Below are 15,829 nucleotides of genomic sequence, written 5' to 3' on the forward strand. Positions count from 1 at the left end.
AGTGAACGGGGTCAGTCCCTTGCCCATCGGCTACAACCAACCGGAGACCTTTGGCATCTTGTTCCTCCTCTCACATAAACATACTTGCATGCATAAATGAATGTGTCTCGTTTGATACACGAGATTATAGGGTCACCAAATCTAAGAGACACGTGAAATGGCAACACCCGGCTTAATTCATCTTTAAATGAAATCTAATCAGCCTGGTCTAATGGTTAGGGTTACTAGTAGTGGGTTGGCATTTCCACAGCCCACATTTGCTATTATAGTGTCGTGAGTCTGCATTCGGTGCATTGGACGCGTGAATCTACGAATGGGAGAATGATACGTCGACCAAGCCAACGTTAACGCGCGTTTGAACGTTAACATAGTCTGATCGGTTCAATCAGACACGCACGAACCGGTTCGTATCCGCACGAACCGAAAAGAGGGTTAAAACCCCTTTTGTTGCGACTGATTTATGTCCGCACGAACTGGTTCGTGTCCGATTGAATTAATTAGACCACATTAACGCTGAAACGCACGTTAACATTGGCCTGGTTGACATGTCCTTCTCCCATTTGAAGGTTCACGCATCCAGCAGACTCCAATGTCATAGCCCTGTGCTGAAACCAGTAAATAAAAGTCTTTGATTTGTTGTCATGGGCTCATGGCCCCACCATGAATTAGATGAGGTGACTTGTTGGTAGGGCCACTGCAATAGATCGAAGGCCATGCTTTTTTGGTTTAGCCCTACACTATGATAGTGTCGTAGCAAAAGTGAATTCTCATTTCTGATATTAACCTATCCCAATTTTAAAACTAGCCTTCTTCTGGGTGTTGGGTTGGATTCAGGTAGCTTAACCCAAGTTACAAATACAAATATGTATGGTTTAAAACTTTAAATACATACAAAACATAGAAAAAATATAAAAACACAAGGTTCTGCACTCTACGTGTTTGTATTTATAACTCAGTGTGGAAGGAGTATAAATACAAGTTTAGAAGGTAAAATCTTGTATTTTGTATGTATTTATACTCCTTTCAAACTGAGCCTATACTCTTCCAAACTTAGCCTTAATTAAAAGGTCATTTGATCATATCACCACCACAGTTTTAAGAGAGAGTAAGTAGATAGAGACTAGATGGAGAAAGAGACCCGACTCACGCCACCTCAGACAAGATTATGAGACGCCAATTGACTGAACGATTAATGCATGAAGTGTTTACTCATTTTTCAACCCACCACGTCGAAATTGAAATTCATTCATCTGGTTTTGGCCCATGAAGAATTGGAGATGATGTGTTTGGGAATTGGGATCAAGGAAGCTTTTGATAATTGATAGTTGAGGGTCTGAGGCCAAATTGGTCCATAGAATGTGAGATCACTACTTTGAGTATATGAATGCTCTGCCTCTACTCCAAGAAAGAAACAAAAAGGGAAGGTCTTCGGGGCTTCGAGTGATGTACAACACAAATTTTGGTCATTCCGCTCCAAACGCTCGCTATCCTCTTAACGAGTCGTATCGCGTCGCGCGAATGGGCTTTACTCGTTTTTAAGCGTGTTACTCAGGACCGAGAGTCCGAGGCCGACTAGCCTTGAAGCCCAAAAACAATACGCTAACGTGCGCACCACCCTCGTTTTGGAGGAATCCATTAACGATACTAGAGCAGAGCTTCAACACACAGGTGTGGATTTTTTTTTTTATTGGTTGGAACCTTTCCTGTCGTTAATATAATCCGAACAAAATACTAGGGTTTCCTCATTTTACTTTTTTTATTAGCCTGTTCACTATTGTATGCTGCAGCAAAGGAGGAATCCTTGAGAGTGTTTGCATGGAGAGTTTACTGATTGAGAGGTTTCTTTCATGATTTTTTTTAAAGTTTATGTATCCTAGTGTGGTGGGTGTTGGGAATCTGGTTTCTGTTTGATGGTTTTTAGTTATGGTTTTTTATTTTTGAGGAACAAAAACTATATGAACGATGAGGGTTGTTGTCCGGTTAAGGAGGAGATGGAAGGTGAAGGTTTGGGTTCTGGAGCGGCTGGAGGGTTGCATGCTGATTCGGGCATTGATGGCGAGTTAGTTTCAGAAGGGAAGTCATTGCATCTGAAACCTAGGGCAGGTGATGCGAAGATGGATGGAGAGGAGAACAAGTCTGGTTCTAAGAGGAGATCGAAGCCGATTGAAGTTGAAGTTGATTCGGATGATGATGAACCCATAGGGTCTCTGTTCAAGCTGAAGAGGGCTCGGAAACCTAAAAAGGTTAGGTCTGGATTGGATGGTGCCAAGGTCGAAAAAGTTAATGTTGAAAAGGTTGAAGTTAGGTCAGACAACTCCATGGCTGAAGACGAGGATTCGGGTGGAATGGATGACACCTTAGCAAATTTTAGAAAGAAGCTGAAGGGTCCAAAGATGGGTAAAGATAGTGGATCTGGTGTAGTTAAGGGAAAGGGTTCTTCCCTCAATGTGGAAGGACCGTTAGGCGGATCTTCAAACAAGCTCTTGAAGGACGGGGCAGTAGTAGAAAAAATTCCCACAAAAGTGGTGGAGGAAGCCCCTACATCTGGTGTTGATGACTCAGACTTCCCTTCCGATGGAGGGTTAGGGGATAGGCCAAAAGTTCGAGGTAAGAGATCTAGGCTTACTTCTGTTCCAAAGAAGGGGGATTTTGATGATGGATTGGATGGACCTTCTGTTGTTGAGAAACCTCAAGGGGGTTCTTCAAAGAAAAAGATTGGGGCGTTAAGGTCAGAGGAAAGCTTTAATCAGTCTTCTGACGAAAACTTGGAAGTTTCACTATCTGCATTTGTCAGGAAATCACAGTCTGGTTCTATTAGAAAGGCCCGGTCTTCATCTTCTCGGAAACAAAGAGGGAGCACTTCAGCTTCATGGGATGGGTTGAGTCAATGCTTTGGGGATTCAATGAGAGTTCCATCTGCAACTAATCGGAAATCACATTCTGCTTCTGCTTCAAATATGGATTGTGAAAACTCAAAACCTGATGCTGATATCAAAGCAGAGGCTGGTGGAAGCCCAATAGTTCCAGTGCCTGATCAAAATGATACAGTGAAGTCTCTGAGATCTGATGGTTGTGTGACTCAGTCTTCAGAATGGATTCGAGATGATTCTTTAATGAGCCTGCCTGCTTCTGTGTCAGAGGTTAAGGGCAAGATGGGTACTAGTGATGATAGGTGCAATAAATCACCTGAAGGAATCACAGAGGTTTCAGTTCATATTTCTGCACTTTCAAAATCTGATCAAGGTTCGGATGTGGAAGGGAAGCCTTCAACATTCTCCGATATTGAATATGAAGGATGGAAGAAAGCGATTCCTGAGAGACTGCCAGAGAACTGTGGTAGTTTAGACCCACCTTGTGAAGGGGGATCTGAGCAACTATTAATTGAAGCCCAAGGATCTGATTCTGCTTCTATTCTAACAGCCACAATTGAAAGGCAGGGTCTCAGGGATGGGTTAAAGCAGTGTTCAAAAGGCAATGCAAGTGGTTTTGAGCAAGTTCCGAAAAGGAAAGAGGGAGTTCATTTTACTGATGATGTCTCTGATGGATTTCCGCTTAAGTTTCCACAAGAGATTCCATCATCCATTGTTCAAGGATCTGGTGAAGAAAGCCCTAAACCAAATATTGCTTTCTATGAAACTTGTGAAGTCCAAAAGACAAGCAGAATTGGTGAGTTAGATGATGTGTTGAATCAATCAACTGCCAGTGTTCAAGAGGTTTGCAATTTAACCGCAATCCAGAAACCTCTGTCTGAATCTTCTCTGATAGCAAGAATAGAATTAAACAGACAATCTGAAGAAACATTTAAAGAGAATGTTATCCAAATTCACCATAGTGATTGTTTGAATCAACCTTCTGAAAGTGTTTCTAAAGATCTTCATTGCCATGTTAAGAATGAGGGAACGCCAATTTATGACAAACTGGTTCAGCCTTTTGGTACTGTTTTGGAGAACTCCATGACTTCTCTAGCATACAGAACCTCTATTCCAGTGAAGATGGATAACACCTTAAAGCATGAAGGTATTGATAATTTTTCTGATGGACTCTCAGAAGATTCTCAACTTGAGTGTCCAAATCAAGCTCGTGGAATTTCTATTGAAGAGTGCCATGATGCTTTGGTCCTTAAGAAAATGGAAGAAACCTCTCGATCTGAAGTTCATACGACTTCAGAGGTTAAAAATTCCAACCTGGCTTCCCCTCTGAATCAGAAGGCGGAATCACCAGTTACTGGTGATGTCCCCAACCCATCTTCTGATAGACTTTTCATGGACTCATCAGTCCCTAATGAAGAGAAGATACCTTCTTACGATGCCTCAGAAGGGATTAGTGTTAGAAATCAAGATTTTCTTTCTGTCAAGGTAGAAACCAATCCAGAAGATTGTCCAGAAGACGGAGAAATGGCACCTGATCCTGAAAACAAGGATAGGCTATCAGTAATGCAGCGGGCTATGCGCAAGGTTAAAAAGCGTAGGCATGGGGACATGGCTTATGAAGGGGATGCTGATTGGGAGGTTCTGATGCACGAGAAAAGTTTCTTTGAAAGTAATCGTGTTCTTGATAGAGACAAACCTTCTAGAATGAAAGATAAGTCTGAGTCCCTTACAAGTATTGCTGCAGATGTTGATAATTGTGGTGCAGCAGCAGTAGCAGCTGGGCTTAAGGCACGTGCAGCAGGTCCAGTTGAGAAAATTAAATTCAAGGAGGTTTTAAAGCGCAGAGGTGGATTTCAGGAATACCTGGAATGCAGGTTTGTTGTCCCTTATTGAAACCTTGAGTTCTTTTGCAATTGCGCATACTTGTGTTGTTTTGCAACTTTTAAGTCAGTTTCCACTTATTGACAAAGTTCTTTTTAATCCTCAGAGATTTTACCTCTTTATTGATGGCAACTTAACATGTGTGTAGCTTATTCCATGCATAATGTAGTGGTACATTTTTAGTAATGGCATGGTATCATTGTTTATGCATTACTGCATTTCATGTTTAATAACTTTATAGTACTTTCAGATACTGTGCTTGTGGTAGATATGGTATGACTGTTCATCATTTCTGCCAATCCTTTTGTTGATGAAGTTGTAGTTTAATTCAGGTTGCTTTGGCGTGAATGTCTTATTACCTTCAATTGGGATTAATTCCTTATTGATAAAAAAAATTGGGATTAATTCCTAGCAGTTGTATAGTTTAGCCTTCATCAAGCAGAATAGAAAAAGTAAGTTGTATCATGTCCTCTCTATGACATTCTTCAGTAGTGATGGGTGACATCTTAAAGGAAATACTTTTATGTTTTACATGCCCTAGTTTTTATCTTTTGATCCAATGGTTGCTTCCAAGAAACAATTGTACTTATTGCTGAATGCCGTGTGGCTAATTACATTGTTGAACTTGGACATTGGCAGATGTTTAACAACACAATGAGTTAGTGATAGACATTCAACAATCAACCTTCTTTCTAATGCTTATTGGTTTGCCTTCTTCATTGAACTGTAATTGTATTAAGAATTATGTGAACATAAATTGTTGAACTTGGACATTGGCAGATGTTTAACAACACAATGAGTTAGTGATAGACATTCAACAATCAACCTTCTTTCTAATGCTTATTGGTTTGCCTTCTTCATTGAACTGTAATTGTATTAAGAATTATGTGAACATAAACTCAGGAAATATCAATGAACCTAACTTTTCCTCATGAATTTCCATTGATTTGTTCTTTGAGACGGGCAAGTTGATGTATATGGGGTCCATTTGTTTTTGCAATGCAGGAATCTAATTTTAAGCCTCTGGAGTAAGGACATAACTCGCATTTTGCCTCTCATAGATTGTGGAGTTGTTGATGTTCCTACAGAGAATGAAACATCACGTGCCTCTCTTATCAGGGACGTCTATGAGTTTCTTGATCAAAGTGTAAGTTTTCTTTTTGCAAGCTCCATTGGTGTTAGTTTCCAAGGTTATGGTTGTTATAATAATTGTTACTACTTTTTTTGTTTTTAAAATTCAATGCTGCAGTAAGATCTCATGTTCATATCAAATTACTCTTTCAGTTCCTCCGTATTGTTGTAACTCACTGTTTTCGTATGTGAAGTTAGTCTGTCTTATCTTTTCTAATCTTCTACTTTACTTCCAACTATTGATGAGTCTTCAACAGGGTTATATCAATGTAGGCATTGCTTCGGAAAAGGATAAAACAGAATCATGTGCTAAAGTTCATTGTAAGATTTTGAAAGAAAAGAAAGCTGAGGAAGACTGTGGGACCGGAGTTGCTGATTCAGAGGATGGGGTTGCATTCATCATAGGTCAGGCTAAGAGTTCTAAGAATCTTACTGAAGCAAAAAATACTATTTCCTTGGATGATGAAAAGTTGACTTCAGAAGCCACTGTAGGCAAGAAGCTAGTTCTGCCAAGGACAGGATCTGAGTTGTCTTTGCTAGAATCAGAAGAATGCAAGGTTGATAATAACCAGGATAATACTTGCATGAATGCAAAACCATGTAGCACTCCATTTGACCAGATAGTCGAAGGCGGGCAAAATCATCTCTTAGATCTGGGGCATATACGGGACACTTACAAATTCCAAGCTGCTTCAGTCAATACTATGGAGAACAACAATGGGCATGGTGACTTGGAAATCTGTAAGACAATCATTGTTGTTGGAGCTGGCCCAGCTGGTTTAACTGCAGCCCGCCATTTACAACGTCAGGGCTTCTCTGTGACAGTGCTTGAGGCTAGGAATAGGATAGGTGGTCGTGTTTTTACTGACCATTCGTCTCTTTCAGTTCCTGTGGATCTTGGGGCCAGCATCATTACAGGCGTTGAGGCTGATGTGGCAACTGAAAGAAGACCAGATCCATCATCTTTAATTTGTGCTCAGTTAGGCCTTGAATTGACTGTATTGAACAGTGATTGTCCCCTTTATGATATTGTAACAGGGCAGAAAGTTCCAGCAGACTTGGATGAAACACTTGAAGCAGAGTACAACAGCCTCCTGGATGACATGTTAGTTCTTGTTGCACATCAGGGTGAACGTGCAATGAGAATGTCTCTGGAAGATGGATTAGAATATGCCCTAAAGAGGCGTCGCATGTCTCGGTCAATAACAGATGCTGAAGACTTTGCATTATATACCTCTGTTAGTTCTGACAATGATGCTGAAACAGATGGTTTTGGGAACAAAACCTCTAATAGAACTAATTCTGAAGAGGATATTCTGAGTCCACTTGAGAGGAGAGTAATGAATTGGCACTTTGCCAACTTAGAATATGGGTGTGCTGCTTTGCTCAAGGCAGTGTCTCTTCCTTACTGGAATCAGGATGACGTTTATGGAGGATTTGGAGGGGCCCACTGTATGATAAAAGGGGGTTACAGTTCTGTAGTCGAATCTTTAGGGAAAGGCCTCAATATTCACTTGAATCACGTGGTAACAGAAATTTTTTATAGCACTAGGGATTCTAGAGAAGCTGATGAACGTAAGGGTAAAGTCAAGGTTTCTACATCAAATGGTAGAGAGTTTATTGGAGATGCTGTTCTGATCACAGTACCACTCGGTTGCTTAAAAGCAGAAACCATAAAGTTTTCCCCAGTTCTACCAGAATGGAAACGTTCTTCTATCCAACGATTGGGTTTTGGAGTTCTGAATAAGGTAGTTTTGGAATTTCCATATGTGTTTTGGGATGATAGTGTGGATTACTTTGGGGCAACTGCAGAGGAAACAGAGCGGAGAGGTCAGTGCTTTATGTTTTGGAACATCAAAAAGACAGTTGGATCTCCTGTGCTCATTGCCCTTGTGGTTGGTAAGGCAGCATTAGATGGCCAAAATATGAGTTCATCTGATCATGTGAACCATGCTATAATGGTTCTTCGTAAACTTTTTGGGGAGGTTTCAGTACCTGATCCAGTTGCATCTGTTGTGACAAACTGGGGTAAGGATCCCTTCAGTCGAGGTGCTTATTCCTATGTTGCTGTTGGAGCATCAGGGGAGGACTATGATATCTTGGGCAGACCTGTTGATAACTGTTTATTTTTCGCTGGTGAAGCTACTTGCAAGGAGCATCCAGACACTGTTGGTGGTGCAATGATGAGTGGCCTTCGAGAAGCAGTACGCATAATTGACATTTTGAGAACTGGAAATGATTGTACTGCAGAAGTGGAAGCAATGGAGGCTGCTCAGAGACAGTCAGACAGTGAAAGGAATGAAGTCAGGGATGTTCTGAAGAGACTTGATGCGGTTGAAGCCTCTAGTGTCCTATACAAAAGCTCCTTGGATGGGGCTCAGATGCTAACCAAAGAGGGATTGCTAAGGGATATGTTCACTAATACAAGGACTACAGCTGGACGATTACACCTGGCAAAAGAATTGTTGAAACTTCCTGTTGAGTCTCTGAAGTCCTTTGCTGGGACCAAAGAAGGACTTGGTACACTCAACTCGTGGATACTGGTAATCTCTTATGTACACCAATGATATTGTTTACTGAGTACTTAGATTTTTTAGCCAGCTTCTAGCATGGTGTTTACTTTTTCTTTCTTTTTTGTTCCAATGTATCCCCCCTCCTGGCTAAGCAAGATTGTAGATGTTTGGGACCATTATTGGGTAATGGCTCTATACAAATATGCATATATAGATGATCAAAAAAATATTTATGTATGCACACACATTGATTTATGTTTTGCAGTGCTAAGTGAAGTCTGCTGAAAAAGAATTTTCTTCCATTTTAACAGGATTCAATGGGAAAGGATGCAACTCAACTATTGCGCCACTGTGTTCGCCTGCTTGTGCTTGTGTCAACTGATCTGCTTGCTGTCCGTCTGTCAGGTATACATCTCTCGCAGTCTCGCTGTTGGATTAATGTTACCATAGATAGAGATTGCAATAATGCTTAACTCTTGAAGAACACACTCACACTTGGTTTGTTGCATCTTTATCTTTTCTATACCTGTATGTTACTTTATTTTTCATACTCATGGTCGCTCATTTACTGCTTTCTTTCCAATGTAATATGGTTCCATTTGCATAAATGAAAGAATCTTGTACATGATGTATTAAGGTCTTTCTTTTGTTTTTCTTGTTGTCTGGTTTAGGTATAGGAAGGACGGTGAAAGAGAAGGTTTGTGTACACACTAGCCGTGATATTCGTGCTGTGGCAAGCCAGCTAGTCAGCATGTGGATTGAAGTCTTTCGCAAAGAAAAAGCTTCCAATGGTGGATTGAAATTATTGAGGCAAGCTATGACATCTGATTCATCAAAGGCCAGATCATCTAAAGAATTAAGCTCTGGAAAACCACCTTTGCGTGCAACTCAGGGTACACTAGATAATAGAGACAGTGTACATGTTCCTTCTGCAGGAAGCCATTCTCCTTCCAATCCAAACATTAAGAAAGTGCACGGCAAGCCTTCAAAATTAGAAATCCTGGCTGAATCCAGGTCTGAAGTTAATTCATCACGACCCCAGGTTGTTCAGAGCCTGGATTCTAAGGTGGAGGAGAACTCTGTTGCCATGTCTGAGGAAGAAGCTGCTGCATTTTCTGCAGCAGAAGCAGCTCGGGCTGCTGCTCTTGCAGCTGCAAAGGTTTGTCTTTCTTGATGCCACAAATATATGATGGATAATGTACATGATACATTCATCAAAAAAATAATGTACATGATATGGCTATGGATTGAATTTCAAGGCAAAAAACTAAGCACCTAATATTTGGTCATGCTATTATAGTTATAGCTACTGCAGTTATCATCCATAATGAATTATGAAAAAGTAATAGCTTTAAAAGAGGGAAGGAATAATTTTGAGAAACAAACAGTTGCTGTGGTTTCAAATTTGGGCACTATGTCAGGCCCAATTAGGCTAAGTGACAAAACAAGTAGAGGAAGCGGGTTGGTCAACAGGGGTGGATGCTCCGAACTAGGTAGGATTCAGAGGGTCTTTAGTAACCCACTGGATAATCCCGGTGAGTCTCCTCTAAACTGGGGTGAGACAGGCTTGAAACAGGAGGGTCGTTTAGTGAGATCCGACCCATGTGACATTTCAAGTTGTCACGTGAGTTGGGTTTCAAAGAATGCGACAGGAGACAGTTTTGGTGGTTTATCATCTTCAGTGGCATTGCAGCAGGTCGAAAGCCGAAAGAGCTCGAGGAATCTGAATTTTTTGAAGATTTCATCGTATACAGAGAGGACTAACAAGGAAGAAAAGAGGTGTTTTGAAGAGAAGGAAGAGGTTCAGGCAGTTTTTTTAGACGTGATCTTCAACAGGAAAAAGAGGGGGATGGCAAAGACATTCAGGTAGGATCTAATGGCAAGGACGGAGCTCGGAAAAAATCAGAGGAAGAAGATACAGAAGAGCAAAGAGCAGTGATGAAGAGAATATCGAAGAGCTAGTTAGGACTATGCAGGAAAGAGATAAAGCTAGAGTCGAGGAAGAGAAGGAGATCGTACAAGGAGATGAGATGAGAGGGTTTGAAAGGACGAAGGAAACAAGAGAAGAGGAAGAGTTAGGAGGTGCCAAAGGAGGAGAAGGGGATAAGGATTCAGCAGAGGATATCGAAGGGGAGAGAGGAGTTAGGAACGAGGGAGGGGGAAGTGAGGGAGTCGGAAGGAAGAGTCGGAGTGGGGTTAGTACTTGCAAAAGGAAAAGATATAGAACTTTTCCTTTAGAAGAAAACAGAGAGGGGGGGGGGAGGGGAGAAAACGGACTCAGGTGAGGTCTCTGAGGAGGAAAGCGAGGATGCTACGATGATAGATGAGGTCCATAAAGTGGAGAAGAGTTGTGACTTTGAAAAAGTGGTAAATAAGGAAGTGGAAGTCAGTAGAATTCTGGGTCTGTTCTTCTTAGGTGGGGAAGAGTTTGCGAAGGAAGCATTCAGATCTGGAAGAAAGAAAGGGAGAAAGCGACAATAAAGATGTTCCAGTGGCTGAATGTAATTCTAGTAATTTGATAATTCAAGGGATGACAGAACCGAATGAAGGCTGCAAGAACAGAATCAATGAAAAGGAAGAAGAACCAAGGGGGGGGAGGGGTCAGAAATCTGTCAGAAAATTGGAAGAAGTTGTGGGAAATGTAAACATAGCTAGAAGATGCAGAACAACGAAAAATAGAAAAAGTCAACAGCAGATAACAACTTCAAAAGTTTTTCCAAGGATTAAGGGAGGCCCGTTTGGCATTGGGCCCAACAAGGTAGTAAGAAAAAACAAAAATGGAGTCAGAAGACAACAAGAAGGATGCACGAACAAGAAGACTAATTGAGCTGGAGTCCGGTAGGGGCTTGGGTGTTTGTTTTTGGGTTTCTTTGGTGGGTGGTGGTTGTGGGTGTTGAGGGGCTTGAAAGGGCATAGGTCTTGTTTGTTCGATGGTTGGGGTTTTATCGGGTTTTGTTTTGTATTGCTTTTGATTTCTTTTCCAAGGAGTTTGGTTGATGACGGGTGGGCTTGGGTAGGGTGGTTGGCCTGGCTGGGTTTTGTTTTATTTTAGTTGGGTCTCTTTGGGTTGTTTCTTTTCTCTCGGGTGATTGCTTATCACCTCCTTGTATCTTCTTTTTGTTTAATATTTTTTTTCTTTATCTTCAAAAAAAAAAAATGAATTATGAATTCTAGACAGAACTATGTTGTTTGGTTTTTCTTCATTGTGCCTGTTTCTCCTTGATTGTATTGATTGTTGGATTTACATTTATATGAATGCTGATCTTCCTGTAGGCATATGCATCTTCAGAAGCAGAATGCAGTACATTACGGGAGCTTCCCAAAATCCCCTCATTTCATAAATTTGCTAGACGAGAGCAATATGCACAGGTGGATGACTCTGATCTTAGAAGAAGGAAGTGGTCAGGGGGTGTTTTGGGAAGGCAAGATTGTATATCAGAAATAGACTCCAGGAACTGCAGGGTCAGGAATTGGTCGGTCGATTTCTCTGCCACTTGTGCAAACCTTGAAGGTTCAAGAATATCAGTTGACAACTCTGCACAAAGAAGCTACTCAAATGAAGTTGCATACCAATTGAACCTCAGAGAGCACTCAGGTGAAAGTGCAGCTGTAGACAGTAGCTTTACAAAAGCATGGGTGGACACTGCTGGTAGTGAAGGGGTGAAGGATTATCATGCCATCGAGAGATGGCAGTCTCAGGCGGCAGCTGCTGATTCTGATTTCTACCATCCAATTTTACACGTCAGGGATGAGGAGGATTCAAACACATCATCAAAACCACCCTCTGGAAAGTATGAAAGGCGGACAGAAGAAACATCTGTTTCACAAGTTACGGAAAATAGGGTATTGAGGGAACACCAATCTAGAGGAGCAGAGCGCATTAAACAGGCTGTTGTGGATTATGTGGCGTCATTACTCATGCCCCTATACAAAGCCAAGAAAATTGACAAGGAAGGGTACAAGTCAATAATGAAGAAAAGTGCAACCAAGGTCTGTTGCTTCTTATGGTTAAAATGGAAAGTTCCTTTTGGTTTCCGGTGGTTAGCATTATCATAAATTCCTATTGATGGAGGAGATTTCATCTGCTGACTTGTTTCTTGTATTACCATTTTATTGCTTTGATGTTTTCAGGTCATGGAACAGACTACAGATGCAGAGAAAGCCATGGCTGTTTCTGAGTTTCTTGATTTTAAACGGAAGAATAAGGTTTGTGCTCAATCTAGTTATGTGAACTTTATGGGTGGTGGTTGTCTATAGGGGTGCAAGTCAGGAGCCCAATTTGAAGATTTTACACTGCACCAGACCAGGTTCAAACCTGGGGTCATTCAAAATTTGACAAAATCCCAACCTGATCCTGCCAAAATTGCGCACCCCTAGTTTTCCAACATTTGAAAGTTCATGTTTGGTACCTCTTTTGATTAGTATTTTGTACTTAAGGCTCAGTTTGGAAAGAGTACAAATACAAATATGTACAGTACAATTGTACAAATACATACAAAATACAATGTTTTGCACTCTACATATTTGTATTTGTACTCCTTCCAAACTGAGCCTAAATTATATGTAGTGATTATTTTCAGCTGTTTTCTCCGGAACCAAATGTTATTGATTCGTTCTACTTGTCAACTTGCAGATTCGTGCTTTTGTGGACAAGTTGATTGAGAGGCACATGACAATGAATCCAGCTGTTAAATCTTGATGTCCCTGAGGGTTATTGGGGATGAACGGTATTTCTTGGCACCTTTCTGTATGAGCAAACAGAAGTAGGCTCTGTGGTATTTGCCCCGTGGTTTATGGTATTCATTAAAGGTATTTGGGCCCTGGAGTACAAGGGTGGATGGGAACCATCTACTTAAGATGCCTTCTACAAATTGTCCGTTACCTGTCAATGATCTGGCAGGGTGGTGGAAGTGAATGGCAGTTGCAGGTTGGTCCCTTTTGGGTCATTCATGTCTTCAAGCAGCAAATGGAAATGTTGGTGATATGCTCAAGACTGACAGTTGCAAAGGCTCCTCGTATGGTGACCATCTTCTATGGTGGTACATTTGTAAAGGCTCCTTGTATTGTGAACTTCCTTGGAATATCGTTGAATTAAATGCTGCATCATGTCCATCTGGATGACGTATTTCTGGTATTAACACCACTTGAAGATAACATCAGATTGCCAACAGAATAGAAACTGGTCCTTAATCTGTCAGAGATTGTATTTTTAGAGGATCAAGATTTAACCCTTTTTTTGTTCAGGGATTTCCCATAATTGATCGTGGAACCCACCCTACCCTTTCTTTTTCTTTTTATAGATTTTTATTTTTATTTCAATTTCTTGTACAGATCAAGATTGTTTCTGTCATCGACAGGCTTACATAACATGTGAACGAACTTCTCATAAAAGGAGTCTGAATTAATGGCTGCCAGATGCCGCTACTATCTGAAACCTCTGCTTTTCCAGTGCATCTTTTATTTCTTAATTAGCCTAATTTTTTTTGGTGGTCAGCGTAGCAGCCTTCATGCTGGTAATAGCAAGTTATTTTCTAATGGAAATTTGTCTATACTGAAAATATGAGGAAGGTATTTTGCGTGCTATGGAATTCAAATTAAATGAATGGTAACCATGAGTCCATGACTGCTCAAGAATTGGTACTTGTCTCTCAGAGTTGGGTCCACAGTATTGCTATGTCATATAATCTGTATTGCAAATACTAAGATTTATATAATTTGTTAATGATATTTTGTTTAATACAATCTAACAAACTCTATTTAAATTTATATTCCAAAGCTCAAAATTAATGCATTAAATTGAGATGACTTTGAGGGGGCTTCACCAGGTAAATCACAAAGGGTTCATACATGCTGTCTCAGTATGGTGCTTAGAACAGATTTTTTTATACGTTTAGGCCTTGGTTAGAAGGTTTTAACTCTCTTCCTGCAGTTGTTTGTTAAGGTTGATGATATTTTGGCTATTTATGATGTAGAAGTGAAAAGTCAGGCTTATGTTGTCTTGTAAATGTGGGCCATTTTTTTGCTTTTGCTTCTTGGTTATTTTCTTTTACTATTAATAGTCTTGTTTGATTGTTGATATGTTCTATTTCTGCTCCCTAACAAATTTTCTTATTTTCCTATGTGCAGGTCTTTGTGTATCTACATGCATCCGCTAGCTTCCTGTCTGGAGTTTTGAGTCTTTTGAGTTTTGTGGGTCTTGATGTTGAATTTTATTGTTAGATTTTGTTATTAATACCAATTGTTGATCCATGAACAAGACAAAAAGCGTATCAGCTGAAAGCAGCATGAGTTTTGTTTTGAAGTTATCAACTTTACCTCATCATGTTCAGGTTGATCTCAGAACTGCTTATTGTGTGGCTTTTGAGGCTGTTCATATATGGTGTAGACCAAGATTTCCACGGGCTGTTGAAGCCCTTTTACTGATCTAGTTTATCTGGCCATGGCTGTTTTTTATGGCCCCATGGTAAGATAACCTCCGCATAAACTTACTACTTTGTTTAGGGGGTAGAGATGGGAAGTCAATATGCCTCAGTTATTCCATTGGTTGAATTGACTAAAGATCTAAAGCTGGTAATATTCTCGTCTCCAGTTCATCTCTAATATATGAAACACAAAAAAACCTTGTGTTTTGGGACTGAGATTCCACCCATGATGCTATATATAATCTGTAAATCACGATTTTTATTTTCAGACCAATTACTAAAAGCTGTATTCCAATCTTGCTCATTGCAACGTTGATCTAAGCTTTTATGATGCTACAGTGGCAGCGCTACAGACTAACAGTGCACTATGATCCTTCAACGTTAAACCTTCTATTTCATGCACCGTGGATGAGATGAGAAATGAGAAATGAGAAATGCTTACCGCATTAGGCAGGCTGATTTCCGATTGAAGTTGTAATGCAACTGTATCCTGTTTCACGTTCTTGTTTTAAATCAAATGCGACAGGGGCGCTTATTAGTTACTTCCATCACCATCAGGCTCACGTTTACGTTCAAGTGCGTCTATAGAGAGAGGTTGCAATAGAGTAACCCAACCGTTGTGCCAAGGGTCACTCTGGTGTTTTTTTCATCACATTTTGATTTTAGATTGGCCACTCTGTGTCTGTGCTGGTCATTGGGCAGAAAGCAAGATTACTAGAATATCATCGAAGTACAAATGCAATCGAGCTGAGCCTAGTCAAACTTTTGCATGTCTTGGCCCGATTCAACTAAAATGCTATTAGGTTTAAATTCAAGCCCAAGTTTGATTTAAATTACATTTTCTTGTTCAAGCTTGGTTCAATTAAATATTCGATGAACTTGAATTTGTCTCAAAAGCTCAAAAGTCTATATATATATATAATATTATAAAATATATTTTTATATTTTATAATATGTATGTATATGTTAATCAAACCAATCTTGCGAATTCACAAGTCAAATTTTTTATTAA

General features: G+C 40.3%; 1 protein-coding gene across 1 annotated transcript; it reads left to right on the forward strand.

Annotated features, from left to right (window-relative positions):
- The first annotated feature begins 1,403 nt into the window (after positions 1–1,403).
- On the forward strand, positions 1,404–13,829 carry LOC104607500 (lysine-specific histone demethylase 1 homolog 3-like). Its single transcript, XM_010273154.3, has 8 exons — positions 1,404–4,744; positions 5,757–5,898; positions 6,140–8,425; positions 8,707–8,800; positions 9,067–9,554; positions 11,669–12,385; positions 12,527–12,601; positions 13,029–13,829. The coding sequence occupies exons 1-8, from the start codon at positions 1,911–1,913 to the stop codon at positions 13,092–13,094; spliced, it is 6,702 nt and encodes a 2,233-aa protein (XP_010271456.1). The 5' UTR covers positions 1,404–1,910; the 3' UTR covers positions 13,095–13,829.
- The last annotated feature ends 2,000 nt before the right edge of the window (positions 13,830–15,829 follow it).

This window comes from Nelumbo nucifera, chromosome 5, assembly GCF_055504915.1.
Source record: "Nelumbo nucifera cultivar China Antique chromosome 5, China Antique-T2T, whole genome shotgun sequence".
Lineage (NCBI taxonomy): Eukaryota > Viridiplantae > Streptophyta > Magnoliopsida > Proteales > Nelumbonaceae > Nelumbo > Nelumbo nucifera.

Coding starts and splice junctions, on each gene's coding strand:
- LOC104607500 (XM_010273154.3), top strand. CDS start 1,911: ATGGTTTTTAGTTATGGTTTTTTATTTTTGAGGAACAAAAACTATATG. Junction 5,899..6,139: donor ATGAGTTTCTTGATCAAAGT/GTAAGTTTTCTT, acceptor AGTCTTCAACAG/GGTTATATCAATGTAGGCAT. Junction 9,555..11,668: donor CTGCTCTTGCAGCTGCAAAG/GTTTGTCTTTCT, acceptor ATCTTCCTGTAG/GCATATGCATCTTCAGAAGC.